The sequence below is a fragment of the Schistocerca serialis genome, chromosome 2, assembly GCF_023864345.2.
Source record: "Schistocerca serialis cubense isolate TAMUIC-IGC-003099 chromosome 2, iqSchSeri2.2, whole genome shotgun sequence".
Lineage (NCBI taxonomy): Eukaryota > Metazoa > Arthropoda > Insecta > Orthoptera > Acrididae > Schistocerca > Schistocerca serialis.
Genome location: NC_064639.1, coordinates 404,575,105 through 404,593,765, shown reverse-complemented (window position 1 = coordinate 404,593,765; position 18,661 = coordinate 404,575,105). Strand labels below are relative to the sequence as shown.

Here is an 18,661-nt window from a genome sequence, read left to right as displayed (position 1 = left end):
ATAATCAGTCACAATTATGTTTAAGAATTCATCTCTCTCTTCACCATATCAAGTAAAGAATATCAAAGCACTGCCAAGTCACTTTGTTTGTGCACATCCGTAACAGTTTTCAGAACCCAGTTTGCAAAATCTTAAGTGATTCGTGACAATCACATGCAAGGTAGTTTCTTGAAATTTTTGGAAACTCATTACAAAGCTTTCTTATTGTGAGCCATTTGTTTCCAAGAATTTTCTTCCCACTTTCTCAACCAAACCACTGTTGAAAACAGAAGGCAGCCCACTCTGTGTTTTGTCAAGAACAATGATTCACCTGTCTTTGAATTGTCTCACCCACTTTCACACCATTACATCAGTCATTACATTTTCACCATAAATCTCTACAACATGATAATGAATTTTACCTGGCTTAACATTCTTAGTGTTCAAAAACATTATTTCAGAATGAACTTCACGGTCAGTGTGCTCAGAAAGTGTCTCATGCATTTTGAATGACCACTAACACATGTAAACACAACACAATTCTGCTGTAATGGCATCAGTGGAAAGACAGTGAACCAGAGAGAGATGAGTGTGAACATGTGGAACTACAACACTAATGCTGCATGGTTTTAGAACCAAATGGTACTTACTTTCCGGACTCACCTCATAATAAAATTTAGTAGTCCAAAGCACTATTCAAAAGATACATTTTTCCCACATACTCTGCATTAACAAGGGTTTACGCTTTTTAAAAAATTCATACATAGCAAGACCAGCAAGATCATTTGTCCAACATTCATTAAATTCGTACCCACCTTGTACTTCCAGGCATGTAAATACATAACAAGGTCTCTAGGCTTTGGATCCCTGTATCGAACTTTACATTCATAACAGTGTTTATCATATGTCATTTTATCCATATTGAAGCTGAAGTCAGGTGCTTCATGGCCAGTCTGAGTTGCCACTGTCACTTTTGTCCTATTTTCCAGAGAGTCTGTGCGAGGTGCAACAGATTCTTGTTGAGTCACTCCCACTACCTCATTTTCACAAGTTTCTTCACAAGGTGAAGCTTCCCTGCTGACGTCATCTTCATCACATGTGATACCTAGACAAGAAGAAATACATCTGCTGTTAGTACATATTACATAAAGTTATTCCATTATAAATATATCAAATTAAATGAAAATTTGAGTAAGAGAGAGAGAGAGAGAGAGAGAGAGAGAGAGAGAGAGAGAGAGAGAGAGAGAGAGACCAAAATCATGTCTTTCAGCCATTTTTCTTATCTTTAAGATCCTTACAGAATGATAACAGACATTTTTCACAAAATAGTCTTCTCACAGCTTCATTTGCAGGCAGATGATAGTATGCAGAGGTATACACAATTGTGATGTACATTTAATACTCTTAAACTATCGTATCAACTGAGATAATGAAACATATATTCTTTTTAATAGGATGGTATACTTTTTAACAGCATTTGAAAGCTCAAAACTTTTCACATAAATATATTGAAATCAAGCCTATCATAATGGCCTTAGGAAAACTCCGCCCACCTCCAAAATCCGTAATTACTGTAACTCTGATCTTGGTTTGTCTGAAAGCAGTTTCCAAAAAGACATCATATTATTATAAATATTTTGCAAAGCACAACAAATACTTTATTATAGTCAAGATTGGAAAATGTTTTGACAAACCAATTCACTCTGAGACCCCTGCTCCTGCCACTTAGCAAATTCTCTCAGTCCACCATAGCGAGCAATGTGATTTACTTTTTCTCTCATACCATTCCGGTAGCTTAATCATGCATGAAGTATGCAGCAGAATACATATCTACATCTACATAATTACTCTGCAATTCAAATTTAAGTGTTTGGCAGAGAGCGTATAGAAGCACTTTCAGATTATTTATCTATAATTCTACTCTTGAACAGTACATGGGAAAAATGAATACCTAAATATTTCCATGTGAACTCTAGTTTCACTTATATTATTACAATATTCATTTCCCCCTATGTAAGTTGGAGACAACAAAAGATGTTCCGACATTAACGATATGGGATTTGTTTTAAAGTTGCTGTGTCACTAGAAAAAATAAATTTTAGGGAACTATAACCATTTAGGTACTTTAAGGCTTTCTCAAGTAGCTAAGAATGAAGACTGGAGTATTTATTGTGCTGCATTTGTATGATAGGGCATACTTGTCCATTATCTGAACCCATTTACTAACACCAATCTTCAAGATGCATTTATAATTTTGCTTGTATGAAATGGTATGGTGGTGGTGCTTCAATAACTGGCCACAAAATAACAAAGATTAATGGTGTGGTTACCAAGACAAGTTGCATTCATTTTGAGGAATTGTGATTGTCCTGACTGGCTAATGTGCTATGTTATTAGAATTTTAGGTGTGGTATTGTTGTTGTGGTCTTCAGTCCTGAGACTGGTTTGATGCAGCTCTCCATGCTACTCTATCCTGTGCAAGCTTCTTCATCTCCCAGTACCTACTGCAATCTACATCCTTCTGAATCTGCTTAGTGTATTCATCTCTTGGTCTCCCTCTACGATTTTTACCCTCCACGCTGCCCTCCAATACTAAATTGGTGATCTCTCGATGTCTCAGAACATGTCCTACCAACCGATCCCTTCTTCTTGTCAAGTTGTACCACAAGCTCCTCTTCTCCCCAATTCTATTCAATACCTCCTCATTAGTTATGTGATCAACCCATCTAATCTTCAGCATTCTTCTGTAGCACCACATTTCGAAAGCTTCTATTCTCTTCTTGTCTAAGCTATTTATCATCCACGTTTCACTTCCATACATGGCTACACTCCATACAAATACTTTCAGAAATGACTTCCTGACATTTAAATCTATACTCGATGTTAACAAATGTTTCTTCTTCAGAAAAGCTTTCCTTGCCATTGCCAGTCTACATTTAATATCCTCTCTACTTCGACCATCATCAGTTATTTTGCACCCCCAAATAGCGAAACTCCTTTACTACTTTAAGTGTATCATTTCCTAATCTAATTCCCTCAGCATCACCCGACTTAATTCGACTACATTCCATTATCCTCATTTTGCTTTTGTTGATGTTCATCTTATACCCTCCTTTCAAGAGACTGTCCATTCCGTTCAACTACTCTTCCAAGTCCTTTGCTGTCTCTGACAGAATTACAATGTCATCGGCAAACCTTAAAGTTTTTATTTCTTCTCCATGGATTTTAATACCTACTCCGAACTTTTCTTTTGTTTCCTTGATTGCTTGCTCAATATACAGATTGAATAACATCGGGGAAAGGCTACAACCCTGTCTCACTCCCTTCCCAACCACTGCTTCCCTTTCATACCCCTCGACTCGTATGACTGCCATCTGCTTTCTGTACAAATTGTAAATAGCCTTTCGCTCTCTGTATTTTACCCCTGCCACCTTCAGAATTTGAAAGAGAGTATTCCAATCAATATTGTCAAAAGCTTTCTCTAAGTCTACAAATGCTAGAAACGTAGGTTTGCCTTTCCTTAATCTTTCTTCTAAGATAAGTCGTAAGGGTCAGTATTGCCTCATGTGTTCCAACATTTCTACGGAATCCAAACTAATCTTCCCCGAGGTCGGCTTCTATCAGTTTTTCCATTCGTCTGTAAAGAATTCGCGTTAGTATTTTGCAGCTGTGACTTATTAAACTGATAGTTCGGTAATTTTCACATCTGTCAACACCTGCTTTCTTTGCGATTGGGATTATTATATTCTTCTTGAAGTCTGAGGGTATTTCGTCTGTCTCATACATCTTGCTTACCAAATGGTGGAGTTTTGTCAGGACTGGCTCTCCCAAGGTTGTCAGTAGTTCTAACGGAATGGTGTCTACTCCGGGGGCCTTGTTTCGACTCAGGTCTTTCAGTGCTCTGTCAAACTCTTCACGCAATATCATATCTCCCATTTCATCTTCATCTACATCCTCTTCCATTTCCATAATATTGTCCTCAAGTACATTGCCCTTGTATAGGCCCTCTATATACTCCTTCCATCTTTCTGATTTCCCTTCTTTGCTTAGAACTGGGTTTCCATCAAAGCTCTTAATATTCATGCAAGTGGTTCTCTTTTCTCCAAAGGGCTCTTTAATTTTCCTGTAGGCAGTATCTATCTTACCCCTAGTGAGATAAGCCTCTACAGCCTTACATTTGTCCTCTAGCCATCCCTGCTTAGCCATTTTGCACTTCCTGTGGATCTCATTTTTGAGACGTTTGTATTCCTTTTTGCCTGCTTCATTTACTGCATTTTTATATTTTCTCCTTTCATCAATTAAATTCAATATTTCTTCTGTTACCCAAGGGTTTCTACTAGCCCTCATCTTTTTACCTATTTGATAATCTGCTGCCTTCACTATTTCATCCCTCAAAGCTACCCATTTTTCTTCTACTGTATTTCTTTCCCCATTCCTGTCAATTGTTCCCTTATGCTCTCCCTGAAACTCTGTACAATCTCTGGTTCTTTCAGTTTATCCAGCTGTGGTATATATAATACTTATTTTATTTATTTACCATAAAGGTAACACACTAAGTAGCAGACGGACACAATTAAAAGAGACTTACACATAAGCTTTTGGCCTCAGCCTTCATTGGAAAAAGGGAAACACACACCATTCATTCACACAAGAAAGCACACCACACACACACGACTGACAACTCTGGCAACTCGGGGCAGAATGCAACTATCACATGGGACAGAAGCAGCAATCTGGAGGGGGTGGGGAAGGGATATCAGTGTACAGATCGGGGAAGAGAGGAGCACTGTCTGGCGGATAATGCAGGGACTAGAATGCCAACAGGCACGACATCAGGAGGTTGTGAGGCAAGGTGGCGGGGAAAACAGAGCAAAAAAGGAAAGGAGTAGGAAAAGAGGAGTGAGTACATTGGTAACAGGGTGGCAATCAAAGAGGGTAGGAGACAAGAACGGGGAGGAGGTGATAGGAGAGAAGGGATGGAAACTGTTGGGTGGAGAGTGTGGGGACAGTATATTACCATAGTTTGAGGCCAGTACAATTACAGGAGTTGAGAATATGTTGTAAAGATAACTCCCCTCTGTGCTGTTCAGAAAAGCTGGTGGTGGAGGGGAGGATTGAGGTGGCTCGGGTTCCTCCCCTCCACCATCAGCTTTTCTGAACTGTGCAGATAGGACTTGTCCTAAATACACACTCCCATAATTATTCTGGCATCAACGTATGATAAAAAACTGTCCCCGCAACCCCACCCAATTGTTTCCACCCACTCTGTCCTATCACCTCTTCCCCATTCTTGCCTCCCACCCCCTTTGTTTTTCACCCTCTGCCAATGCACTCGCTCATCTTTCCCTGCTCCTATTCTTTTTCGCTCTTTTTTCCCCACTTCCCTGCCCCACACCCTCCTGACACTGTGTGTGTTGGTCTTATAGTTGCTGCACACTCTGCCACACATACACTGCTATCCCTTACCCCTCCCCTTTCCTGCCCCCATCAGATTGCTGCTTCCATCCCATATGTCAGGAGTGTGTGGGGGCAGGGGAGTAGGGAAAAATGAGCGAAAAAAGGGAGGAACAGGGAAAGATGGGCGAATGCATTGGCAGAGGGTGGCAAACAAAGAGGGTGGGGGACAAGAATGGGGAGGAGGCGATAGGACAGAGAAGGTGGAAACTGTTGGGTGGAGGGTGCAGTGACAGTTTGTTACCGTAGGTTGATGCCAGAATAATTATGGGAGTGGAGAATGTGTTGTAAGGATAACTCCCATCTGCACAGTTCAGAAAATCTGGTGGTGGAGGGGAGGATCCTGAGCCACCTCGATCCTCCCCTCCACCACTAGCTTTTCTGAACAGCACAGATGGGAGTTATCCTTATAACATATTCTCCACTCCCGTAATTATCCCGACCTCAAACTATGGTAACACACTGTCCCCACACACTCCTTTTTTGCTCCGCTTTCCCCACCTCCCTGCCTCACAACCTCCTGACGTTGCACCTGTTGGCATTCTGGTCCTTGCACACTCCGCCAGACAGTGCTCCTCTCTCCCCCCACCTGTACACTGATATCTCTTCCCCTTCCCCTTTCCCACTCCCTCCAGATTGCTGCTTCCATCCCATGTGATAGTTGCATTCTGGCCAAAGCTGCTGGAGGTGGTGATGTGTGCATGAGGTGTGCTTGCTTGTGTGAATGAATGGCGTGTTTTTCTCTTTTTCTGACAAAGGCTGAGGCAGAAAAGTTATGTGTAAGTGTCTTCTAATAATGCCTGTCTGCAACTTAGAGTGTTATTTTTACAGTAAGTAGTAATCTATCTTTTCCTACATTATTGATACTCCTACCTGGAGTTTCCATTGTTTTATTTATTTATTTGTTTGTTTAACCAGATCTGATTAGCACCATCTGGCATTCTTTTACACAAGACCAGGATTTCACACATAAAGTACATTTTTTACATTATTGTTACTTAAGAAATAACAATTTTAATATGACAAACAATATCAAAATGATCTAAATATCTGTAATGATAATTGAAGTAAGTAATACTGCCTATGAACTAATAAAGTTAATGGTGGCAGTACTTGTACTACTGTTGCTGCAGCAGCTACTAATAGTGATGATGATGATGATAATAACAATAACATTAGTGATAGTGGCTGATACCAAAAGACTTTATAGGTGTGCAAAATAGATGTTTTTTGATACAGTGAGTTCTGGGGAAAGGAAATTTGAGGAGACCGTACCATCTAAGAATATGGGGAGGTGAGGAAGATCTGGTTGGAAAAAAAGATGTACAAGGGCAATGAGTGCATGAAACTTCACTTGTCCCAGTCACACTTTTTATTGAATGACAACTGACTTACACATTCCAATATTACGTCATTTTCGAAGGCTACAAAGAAGTATATACAAGGTATGATAAATAGGTAATAGTCACAGAAATGTTATATAACAACACTGCAAAAGTTATTCTGAAATCTTACCACATTTCAAACATACAAATAAACTTCAATGTAAAACACAGTTGACAATTACTGACACATTACTGCATAATGACCTGTCATATACTGCGTACCACAGCAAAATTCAAACTGGTAGTGTTGCTACAAGGTGTTAATTCAAGTCAGTCGCAACTGGTCACTAGTGTAATGGTATATCTGCCAGTTACCTACAGACTTGCTTATAGAAACTTTATAAAATATAAAAGAAGTTAACAATGTAGACTTGGCATTGATAAATTGTTTTTACATGTGCCTTACAAGTAGTTGCGTTGTAAAAGAATAAATTGGAGTTACAACTAAAAACGATAGAGAAATTTCCTTACAAAGAAAATTACTGCGTAGAATTACATCACAAACCAGTAGATGGGGTTCCTTACGGTGACAAAATACGGGATGATGTGTACAGTCAATGCAAACCTCATAATACATCTCATATTAAAATTATTTACAAAGGCAAGTGTCAGACTCCAAATGCAAAAAGTGCAGTGATGAAAAGAGTAAAATTATTGTACATTGTTCATTAACAGATTACATAATTCTTCATATCATGTACATGGGTATCATAATGTAGCTCAGATATAAAGTTTGCAACTTTACTTATGAGTCACACATGGCCACAGCCTCATTACAAACACTGAATACAAAACAGAGACTGTGGAGGAGGCAACATGAATCCAACTGAATTACATAAAATTCATATAAAAATGCATGTACTCCAATCAGTGTGCACAAGTCACTATGTACAGTTTTTTTGGGGTAAAGGCTGAGAGACGTGAGGGGGCTGGGAAGTGAGGGGTAAGTCAACAGAATTTTATTATTTTTATTATCACCACCACCATTATTAGAAGCTGCAGTGGCAGTGATAGTACAAGCCGTTAGAGTAGTACATTATCAGTTGCATTTGCTATGCAATTAAGGTGCATTATAACCGTGGGTGGACATTCATCCTCTTGCTTCCCCCTCCTCAGTCTTCTTTCTCAGTGCTACTGACATTTGCCTCAATCCTTTCCCATCTTCCTTACCCATCCTCACTTCACCCCCACCCACACTTTTCCCTGGTTCTCTTTCTCCCACCTGCACCTCCAGTTTATGTCCCCATACCCATATGCATTACAATGATTTGTTCTTATCTTGCTTCCCTTCATTTCATGTGCACATGAATACCAGTATATAAAAAATAATAATGTAAAGGCTGATGCGCACCCATTAGAAAACATGAATCGTGTAGTTCTTTTTTAAGATTTTTATGTAATTCAGTTAGGTTCATGTTGTGTTCACAACAAGCTCCATGTTACATTCAATGTTTGTAATGAGGCTGGATCCACATGTGGCTCATAAGTACAGTCACCAACTTTGCATCCACACTGTGTTATGCTATCCATGTACATCACATGAAGAACTACGTGATCTTTTAATGAACAACGTCCTCTCCGGGGGACACCACCTCGACGAAGCACTGTGTGGGTGCAAGGCTTGCACGTCCGCTTGAAGCTGAGGGCTATGCCGAAGGTAGAGGACCTACTGCCGGAAAGGCCTCAGCCGATGGATCAGACTAAGAGTGTCCCACAATGTCCCTATCCACTCCTAGTCCTATCCAGTTCCCTGACCCAACCCAAGGTGAGATGTGATCCATACCAAGGGGTGCGTGGCATATGGGAAGATGTGTCGCAATTGGAGCCTTAGGGATACCGGGTGACTCCCCTAAATAAGTAGCCTTACACTGCGCACGGTATTCGTGGTGTGGACCTTGTAGATACCCAAATCTCGTAGGACCAATATGGACACAACTAAAGAAAACAAAGAAAAACAAACTGAGGGGCAAATTGAGACCTCAGATACCCAAACATCAGGATCAGAACCGATGGAAGGGATTCCCACTACTGAATCAGGGTCTAGACCTGAGCCAGAAGTGGGAACTGTAACTGCGAAGCTAGACCAGATTAAGAACAAAGGCTTGCCTGGGGCCCAGAGGAGGAAACTACTTGGGGAACAGAGGAAAAAGGTACGGAAAGAATGGCTTCATAAAGACAAGTGGAGGGAAGTGAAGGGGCTTGAACCTAAGACCCTCAGGGAGAAATTGTCTCAGGCTGAAGGGGATACACAGACCCCCCACTAAATCAGAGACTGGTAGCAAGTGGATAAGGGAGGAATCAAAGACTCCCTCCTCCCTAGATAAGCGAGAAAAAACTGAGGCCAGAAATAGGGAAACAGACCTATAGTACTGCAGTCTCGGTTTTTAGGATGGCAGATATCCAGGAAGGCTCTCCACTGGTGGCCATCACCTTGCAGCAGGAGGAATTGGTACAAATGGACCTCTTTGAAAAGATTAAGGTGGACACTGACCCAGGACCCTATTTCAGGAGGGTCTATCTAGACCGTGGTGCCCTCATTTTTGTCTGTGAGGGGGTGCACACAGTGTAATGGCTCAAGGACAAGGTGCCCATGATATCCCCAAGGGAAGATGTAAAGCTGCTGGTTAAGACAACATCAGAGCTTCTTAAGACCGCAAAGATACCAATATGGGTACCAAAGATCCTTAAGGATGACTCTCCTAAGATTCTGTTCGGCAAAGTAGCGGCCCAGAACCCAAAAGTCTCGACAGAAGACTGGAAAATGATCAAACAGAAGGTTGCACCGGAAGGACGAACCCTGGTGGTGGAGGTCGGAGAGAAGGCCCTGAAGGCGATGCAGGAGCAGGACCTGAAACTGATTTTAGGGTTCTCGCAGGTCACCATCAGGGTTCTCAAAGACTTTAAAGATGGCAGCAAGACGAGTCTGGAGGTGCTGCAGATTAATCTGCAGCACTGTAAAGGGGCCTCTGCTGCCCTGAGTCGCTGCCTGGGGATGCAGGAAGTGGACATGGCCCTGATACAAGAACCTAATTTATATAAAGCAGGTGTATCGGGCCTCGGTGGCACTGGAGGTAAGCTGATTTATGCTAGAAATCTAAGAAACTCCAGAACATGCATCTACGTAAGACATGGAATTTCTTTCACGTCAATGATGGATTTCTGCCCCAGGGACTTAGTAGCCATTAAATTGCAGCAATGTGAGGAAGGTATCACGAGGGAAATTGTTTTGGCCTCGGCATACCTTCCTTACGAAGACAGCTCTCCTCCCCCCTTGGAGATGAGGAGAATGGCAGAGACTTGCCATCAGCAAGGTGACCAACTGCTGGTGGGATGCAATGCCAATGCCCACAACCTAGTGTGGGGCAGCAAGGACACCAACAGTAGCGGTGAGTACCTTCTTGAATTTCTTTTAGCTAACATTTTAGAGGTCCTGAATGGGGGCAATGAACCTACATTCAGGAATAGCAGAAGGTAAGAAGTAAGTGGCGTAACTTTTGGTTCCATGATGATGGGAAGCTATGTCAAACAGTGGCATGTGGTGATGGAGCCATCCTCATTGGACCATATGTACATTAATTTCAAGGTTGAAATGGGAATCAGACAGACCATGACCTATAGGAATTCCAGGAAAACAGACTGGGAGACATATAGGAGGGACTTTGATTTAGGCTTATCGGAAATTCCTCATTCCGAACTCATTGAGGAATTAAATTCCAGACAATGCTTCTGCCAAGGATACGCAGATGACCTTGCCACGGTAAGACTTGGCAAATTTACTGACGCAGTTAGAAATATGGCACAAGGAGGATTGGACATTGTGCAAAATTGGTGCATTAAACAGGATCTGAGGGTTAAACCTAAGAAGACTGTTGTGGTGCTGTTTACGAAGAAACATATTCAACACTCAAGTTGGAACCTAAAGCTCATCATTGAAACTCTACCTGTGCAGGGGATAGTGAAATACCTAGGGGTAACCTTAGACGAGAAGCTAACGTGGACCCCTCACATTAAGAGCATCTGCTCCCAGGCAAAAAGTACTCTAGTGAATACTGGAAGAGCTTGTGGCAAAAATTGAGGCCTAAGCCCCAGGGGTATGCACTGGATGTACACCACAGTGATTACAAAATGGCTCTGAGCACTATGGGACTCAACTGCTGAGGTCATTAGTCCCCTAGAACTTAGAACTAGTTAAACCTAACTAATCTAAGGACATCACAAACATCCATGCCCGAGGCAGGATTCGAACCTGCGACCGTAGCGACAGTGATTACACCTAGGACTTCCTACGGGGCCATAGTGTGGTGGAAGAAGGTAGAACAGCGGGTTGCAGCTATGGAGCTTGCTAAGGTGCAGAGATTGGCCTGCTTAGCCATAACAGGTGGAATTAGCAGCACACCAACTGCTGGAATGGAAGCCATGCTGGACATGCCTCCACTACACCTGTGGGTCAAGATGGAGGCAGCAGCTGGGGTACACAGACTTAAAACTGGCAAAAACTGGGTCTCATTCGGATATCCAGAATCACACATTAACATAGTGAGTAAGGTAAATATAGGAAAGGCTGGGGAAATGCTTGCCGACTATATAATAACTCCCAACTGCTTCGACAAGCCTTACAATAAAATAACTGGAAGCAGGGACCAGTGGGAAAAAACAGCTTGACACCGTACAAGGGACATCATTTGGTTCACTGACTGATCGAAAATATACCAAGGGGTTGGAGCAGGGGTGTGCGGGGCTCAGCCAAGACTGGAGGGCATCATCTCTCTAGGAAAACTGGCCTCTGTATTCCAAGCTGACATTAATGCAATCAGGGCATGTGTGGAGGAGAATATGCATAGGTGCTACAAGGACCGTAGCATTTACATCTATTCCGACAGCCAAGCAGCCCTGAAACCATTGGCAGCTCCTGCAACAAGATCTAAGATTGTTGCAGAATGCCACAGGGCTCTGGTGGTGTGGTGGAGCTAGGGGGAAGCAATAGGGTAAACCTAGTGTGGGTCCCTGGCCACTCAGGGATCTGTGGCAATGAAAAAGCTGACAGATTGGCTAGGATGGGGGCAACAACTCCATTTATTGGACCAGAACCTGTCCCGACAATCGCCAAGGCTATGATCAAATTAGAACTACGGAACAGCAAGTAGGATATTGGACCAAGGTCCATGAACAAAAATATGGTAAGGTAATGATGCCCAAGCCATGTTTTAAAAGAAGCTCTGTAATCCTGGGATTGAACAGAAGAGATCAAACTCATGACTGGACTGATGACCGGTCATGGGAATTTCTAAAAATACCTACACACAATGGGTACAACTGAAGAGGACCCCAAATATAGGATCTGTGATGAGGGTGAAGAAACTGCATCAAACCTAATCTTTGAATGCATGGCATGAGAGTAAAAGATACAGAATCTTTGGGACATCGGAATCTGAAGAAATTGTGTCTAAAAAAAAAAAAAAAAAAACTGGTAGAAGGACTCCTTGCACTATTTAAGGGCATTGGTTGGCTTTACTAGATATACAGGGAGCAATACCGCACAATAAACTTAGTTTCGGTGCTGGCACTGGCAGGTTAGACCTAAGCTGTTTTAGCTTCCCTGTTAAAATCAAATCAAATCAAATCAAATCAAATCAAATCAATGAATGATGTACAATAATTTTACTCTTTTCATCACTGCACTTTTTGAATCTGCAGTCTGACACATGCCTTTGTAAATAATTTTAATGTGACATGTATTCTGAGCTTGACACTGACTACATATGTCATACTGTATTTTGTCACAATAAGGAACACCCTCTACTGGTTTGTGATGTAACTCTACTTAGTAATTTTCTTCATAAGCAAAGCCCTCTATTGATCCGACTTGTACCTCCACTCTATTGTTTTATAATGCAACTACTTGTATGACAAATGTTAAGACAATTTATCAGTGTTAAGGTAATTTTGTTAACTTATTTTATATTTTTTAAAAGTTCCTATACACAAGTCTACAGGTAACTGGTAGAAACATCATTACACTAGTACCCTCTTGTAACTGACCTGAATCAGTGCCACACAGTATTCTGACCAGTTTGCAATTGGCTATGGTACCCAGCTAATGACAAGGCATGTATCAATAAAGATTTCAGAGTAACTTTTGCAATGCCACTGTAACATTTATGTAATAATTACATGTTAATGACACCTTTTATATACTTCTTTGGTCTGCCTCTGTAGCTGAGTGGCCAGTGTAGATGGCTGCCATGCCGGTGACTCTGTTTCATGTCTTGGTACTGCCAAAGATTTTTCCTTGGTGGGAGGACTGGTATGGTGTGATGACAATTGAGGAGCTACTTGACCGAGTAGTAGTGGCTCCATGGTATGGAAAATCTGTAAAACAGCCAGGAGAGCAGTGTGATGACCACACGCCCTTCCACACAGGATCTGTATGACACCGCAAGGCAGAGTGCAACACTGTGGCTGGTAGACACCCATTGGGCTTTTGTGGCCTTGTGAGCAACTTGTTCATTTTTAAAATACCTCTTTGTAGCCTTTGAAATGATGCAACATTGAAATGCATATGGCAATTTTCACCCACTAAAAAGTGTGGCTGAGCCAAAGGAAGATTCAAATGAAAATGTGGCCATATCTCAGACTGCATTTTTGTAGACTATCAAGTAATCATTATTGTTGTTTTAGTAGATATGTCACTAACTGTCTTCTGAAGCTGGAGATGGTATTTAGTTCTCTAATATACTACAGGGGGTCATTCCAGAGTCAGGTTTCTGCTACTGAGCAGGATGTCGAGAAAGTGTGTTTCTGGCATGTTGTTCAGACGAGATACTTAAGGTCAAGGAGAGAGATGAGTGATGGTGTTCATTGGTAAGACAGTAGAGAAGACAGCAGGCATAGAAATCTCTACAACTGTCTGCACACAGACAGGATAGCTGTGCATATTATGGTGAAATATCATCAAATAGTCAAACATCACAGATATAATGAACACGGGCATTCATAGCCAGTTCCAGGTGCCATGAGGTTTCCTGAAAATGGCCTTGCAGAATAACATCACTGTCAACAATAATTGGAACCATAAGTGTTTGCACAAAGTTCCTTTTTCAGGTCAAGAGAGAAAAGCTTTTTATATTTTTGTAGGGCACGAGGGGCTGGTGATGCCTCCCTGCAAATTGCAGTTACATGCTCAATCCAATTTAGATTTTCATCTATTATTGCTCCTAGACTCTTTGCGAAGGAGAGCAGTTGATATTTGTCCCATTTATGGCACGGATTCCCAGTACCTCGAGCTAATGAGCCTAGGATGACCGACTGGCACCACTTGGGTTTTGGATGGGTTGAGCTTTAACCCCAAATCCTGTGCCCATTTTGATAGTGTACACAGTTCAATAATGAGATTCTCAATAGCTGTTTTGAGGTTTATTAGTTTTGCACTTAGATGCAACTGGAGGTCATCAGCAGACGTGATATTTGCAGTAGGACAAAACTGATGACACATCATTGATATATAATGAAAAGAATATAAGACTAATACCAAACCCTGGGGGGACACCTAATACTACCTGCTTGCATTGTAACTTTATGGTGCTGGGCATGACACACTGCTGGTGAGATGTCAGGTATGAGCGAAACCATTGTATGTACTTGTCAAGAAATTTGTGTTGCTAAATGTCAAAGCTAACAATATTAAAAGGCTTTTCTGAAGCCCAAGAAACTTGTCATAATCACCTCTCATGCATCCACAGCAAGCTTTAGGTCATTTGTTGCCTTTATTATGGTAGAAGTCGTGCTGCAATGTTTATGGAAAACTGCAATGTTTATGGAAAAAAATTCATCTAGTAAATTGTTTGTGGTTAGGTAGTTTGTTAGCTGGCTGTGAATTACATATTCTAAGGTCTCAGACAATGTGGGAAGAATGGAAATAGGTTGGTAATCAGAGCATGCTGTGGCAATGTCCTTTTTAGATAGTGGCTTAACTAGTCCCCGTTTCTACAGGTCTCAAGGGAAAAAATTTAGATAGAATTTTTCTTGGCTACAGTCATTTACCCCCATGAAGTAATCAACAAGTCTCTGTTCCCTAATTGGTTTAATTGTGGCTGGATCAGCTGCAGCTCTTACTCTGCCTATACCATGACTGAGAAGGTTTTTCTATAGGACAGCAAATCTGTTACTGTTGTCAGTTGATGTACTGACCCATCTGAATTTTACATTTCTCACCAGTTGATTGATTCTAATCTGCTTCTATTTGTAAGCAAAATGATTTTTAAACATAGGGTGCAGTTTGTATGACCAATATGCAGCATCTCTAGATTCATAGGCTGTTTTAATTCTTCAGTTAGCCAAGTTGCAGGTTTCCTTCTTACCCTTTTTGTCCTTAGGGGAGTGTATTTCTTGTTCAGTTGAGTAAATTTGTTAGTAAATCAATGAAGTGTTTCATTTTTGTTCAAGAAGGGAATAGGAGACTTCCCCCAAATGATTTCTTGCACCTTGGTTGTAAGTCCAGATAAATCAATGTGTCTGAAGTCTTGGTATGTAGTCATTTGTGGTTTCTTTCTGGGACATTCTATGTTATGAAAAATTATGTCATAGCAGAAAGGTATGAATTACTCTGTTTGAGGATTTTGTTACAAATATATCTATGAGAGTGTGACTACTGCTTGTATGATGGATAGGAGCAAGATAAACTAGTGACACATTTGAAGAAGAAAGCATCTACTTAAATTTCACACTGGAAAGATTATTGTCAAAAATTTATGTTAGTATCACCAGCTATAATCATATGCTCATATATTGATCTGAGACTTGAAAAAGCACTTTTGAAGCCGGCAAACCTGGTTACTTGAGGAGGTTTGTAGAGGTCACGTATCAGGCACTTCCTGTTAAGGGATTTGATCTCTATGAACATATATTCTACTCATTTATCTTCATTATTATTGGATGTGTCTATCACATTAAGTGATGAATTGGAGCATATGAATGCCTCTACTCCATCCCTTTTAAAAAGATGTAGCCATTTAGATTTACCAAACTTGTGAAAATACCTGGTTTTGGGCCAGGTGCCCAACAGAAGTATTACACTGATGCCTATGCCTTGAAATATAAACAAACATATGAAAGGAAATGAACTCTGATAAAACCTAACCTTATATGGCACACGTACATTACTAAGACTTCACCCATCCTACTCACAGATCTGTGGTTCCTGTGTTTTTGGTTAATACATCTTTATTCGTCAGCAGTTTTACTTCATAGCAGTTTCCTTGACCTGAAAACAGCTTTATTTCTGATTCACTCTCTGATGCACTATCTGGAAACTGAATTCACAGTTTATTTTACTTTCTGTTCTAAACACAGTTTCTTTTTGTAAGCAGATACTCCAGTGATGTTTTCTTCCCCTTTTGCTCTTTCTCACAAAATCTCAGATAATTCTTTAAAAAGCTACAGTTCTGTTAATTTTGCCATGTAATAGTTGTTTACTATACTAGAAGTAATTTTAGAAACAACAGTTTCTTAATGCAGTTTCACTAGAGTTTACATACCTTTGCTCACAATTCCATCATCTAATTCACTTTTCATTGGTTTGAACATGCTGAGTTCAGAATCTCCATCCATTCCAAGCCAGTTTTCTGCGTTGTGGATGTTGATGAGGTCTCTTATTAGTTCCTCATCTGTCTTACCAATGTTTCCGCCTTTGCCTTTTTCTGGTCCAAATACTGTGTGGTTGTAAAGAGGATCATTCACAACTGGGTAACCTATAAATGAAACAAAGTTGATGACAGCAGTTAGCAAATTCTTTTGTTACTGCAATAGGCTACAAGACAGATCTAAGGTACAGACCTGTAATGTAAGTAAATGATGTATCATTTTTTTTCATTTTTATACCAAAGAATATGGATTCAACATGCTTTAGAAGTAGAAACACGAGTTGTGTCAAAATAAATAAAAAAAGAATAACATTTTACAAAATAGTCTTAGCAAGGCAGAATGATTCTAGATGATGAAAATCTTTCAGAACAGTAACAATAAAGAAGTCAAAGTTAAGGAAAGTATTCCTGGTGACAAGACATGTTTTAAAGTAAGTAAAGGAAGACTGTAGAACTAAATGAACATTTCGTGACCTGATGGACAATTTCATACCAAGCTTGCTTACTTGTACTGCTATCTTTAGATTCTGTGGTACTCACTGTTACGAAAGAAAATAAAATAACTTTAAAGTCACACAAAATGATTAAGAGTGCACATAAAAGCAAGGCTACCTTATTTCATAAGAACAGTAGAAGAGCTTCTTGTGTGTTTAGAAAATTCACAGAGCTCTGAAATGATAAGACATCCTGTGCCTATCAGAGTACCGTGATTTCGGATGGTTTTGTCGTTGGAACTTTCGTATATATTCTTAGATGAAACTGATTGTTATGGAAATTGTAGGGTATTTGTGTAACGAATAAAATATCCCAGAACCAGAAAGTGTATGTGTAGGTATATTTATCTGAGGCAGTTGAATAAAGTGTCCGAAGTCAGCCCACGGATTGGGGTGATTTTGGACACAAGTCTTTTTTAAATCTCTGTCCAAAGTTACAGTACATAGAGGGCGAATTCGGAGAGTTACTGCCTTTTTTTTTTAATTCTACATGCTTTTTATTTGATTTTGGTGACATTTTACACCTTTTAAGGCAGCCCTTTGTTACGAATAAGTGATATGGAATGATATAATGAATTTTATATATTACAGATAAGTTTTTATTTTGCAAGAATTTAAATAAACAGTTTCTTTGTTCACTTCTGCACAAGCTTTTTAAGTGCTTTATCTGAAAACTACCTTGAGCAGTTAAACAGAGAACCGACTCGTGGCGATAACATATTAGACCTTCTGGTGACAAACAGACCCGAACTATTTGAAAAAGTTAACGCAGAACAGGGAATCAGCGAACATAAAGCGGTTACGGCATCGATGATTTCAGCCGTAAATAGTAATATTAAAAAGGGTAGGAAGATTTTACTGTTTAGAAAAAGTGACAAAAAGCAGATTTCAGAGCACCTGTTGGCTCAACACAAAAGTTTTGTCTCAAGTACAGATAGTGTTGAGGATCAGTGGACAAAGTTCAAAACCGTCGTACATAATGCGTTAGATGAGTATGTGCCAAGCAAGATCGTAAGAGATGGAAAAGAGCCACCGTGGTACAACAACCAAGTTAGAAAACTGCTGCGGAAGCAAAGGGAACTTCACAGCAAACATAAACATAGCCAAAGCCTTGCAGACAAACAAAAATTACGCGAGGCGAAATGTAGTGTGAGGAGGGCTATGCGAGAGGGCGTTCAATGAATTCGAAAGTAAAGTTCTATGTACTGACTTGGCAGAAAATCCTAAGAAATTTTGGTCTTATGTCAAAGCGGTAGGTGGATCAAAACAAAATGTCCAGACACTCTGTGACCAAAATGGTACTGAAATAGAGGATGACAGACTAAAGGCCGAAATACTAAATGTCTTTTTCCAAAGTTGTTTCACAGAGGAAGACTGCACTGTAGTTCCTTCTCTAGATTGTCGCACAGATGACAAAATGGTAGATATCGAAATAGACGACAGAGAGATAGAGAAACAATTAAAATCGCTCAAAAGAGGAAAGGCCTCTGGACCTGATGGGATACCAGTTCAATTTTACACAGAGTACGCGAAGGAACTTGCCCCCCTTCTTGCAGCGGTGTACCGTAGGTCTCTAGAAGAGCGTAGCGTTCCAAATGATTCGAAAAGGGCACAGGTCATCCCCATTTTCAAGAAGGGACGTCGAGCAGATGTGCAGAACTATAGACCTATATCTCTAACGTCGATCAGTTGTAGAATTTTGGAACACGTA

At 40.5% G+C, this 18,661-nt stretch overlaps 1 protein-coding gene across 1 annotated transcript in view; it reads right to left on the bottom strand.

Annotated features, from left to right (window-relative positions):
- Positions 1–18,661, bottom strand: part of LOC126456023 (pseudouridylate synthase RPUSD2-like) — a 561,359-nt gene that overhangs the window by 5,960 nt on the left and 536,738 nt on the right. Inside the window, exons 9-10 of the mRNA XM_050091777.1 lie at positions 16,352–16,564; positions 795–1,084 (exon numbers count right to left, since the gene is read on the bottom strand). Coding sequence (XP_049947734.1) covers positions 795–1,084; positions 16,352–16,564 — 503 coding nt within the window. The remainder of the gene's footprint in view (positions 1–794; positions 1,085–16,351; positions 16,565–18,661) is intronic.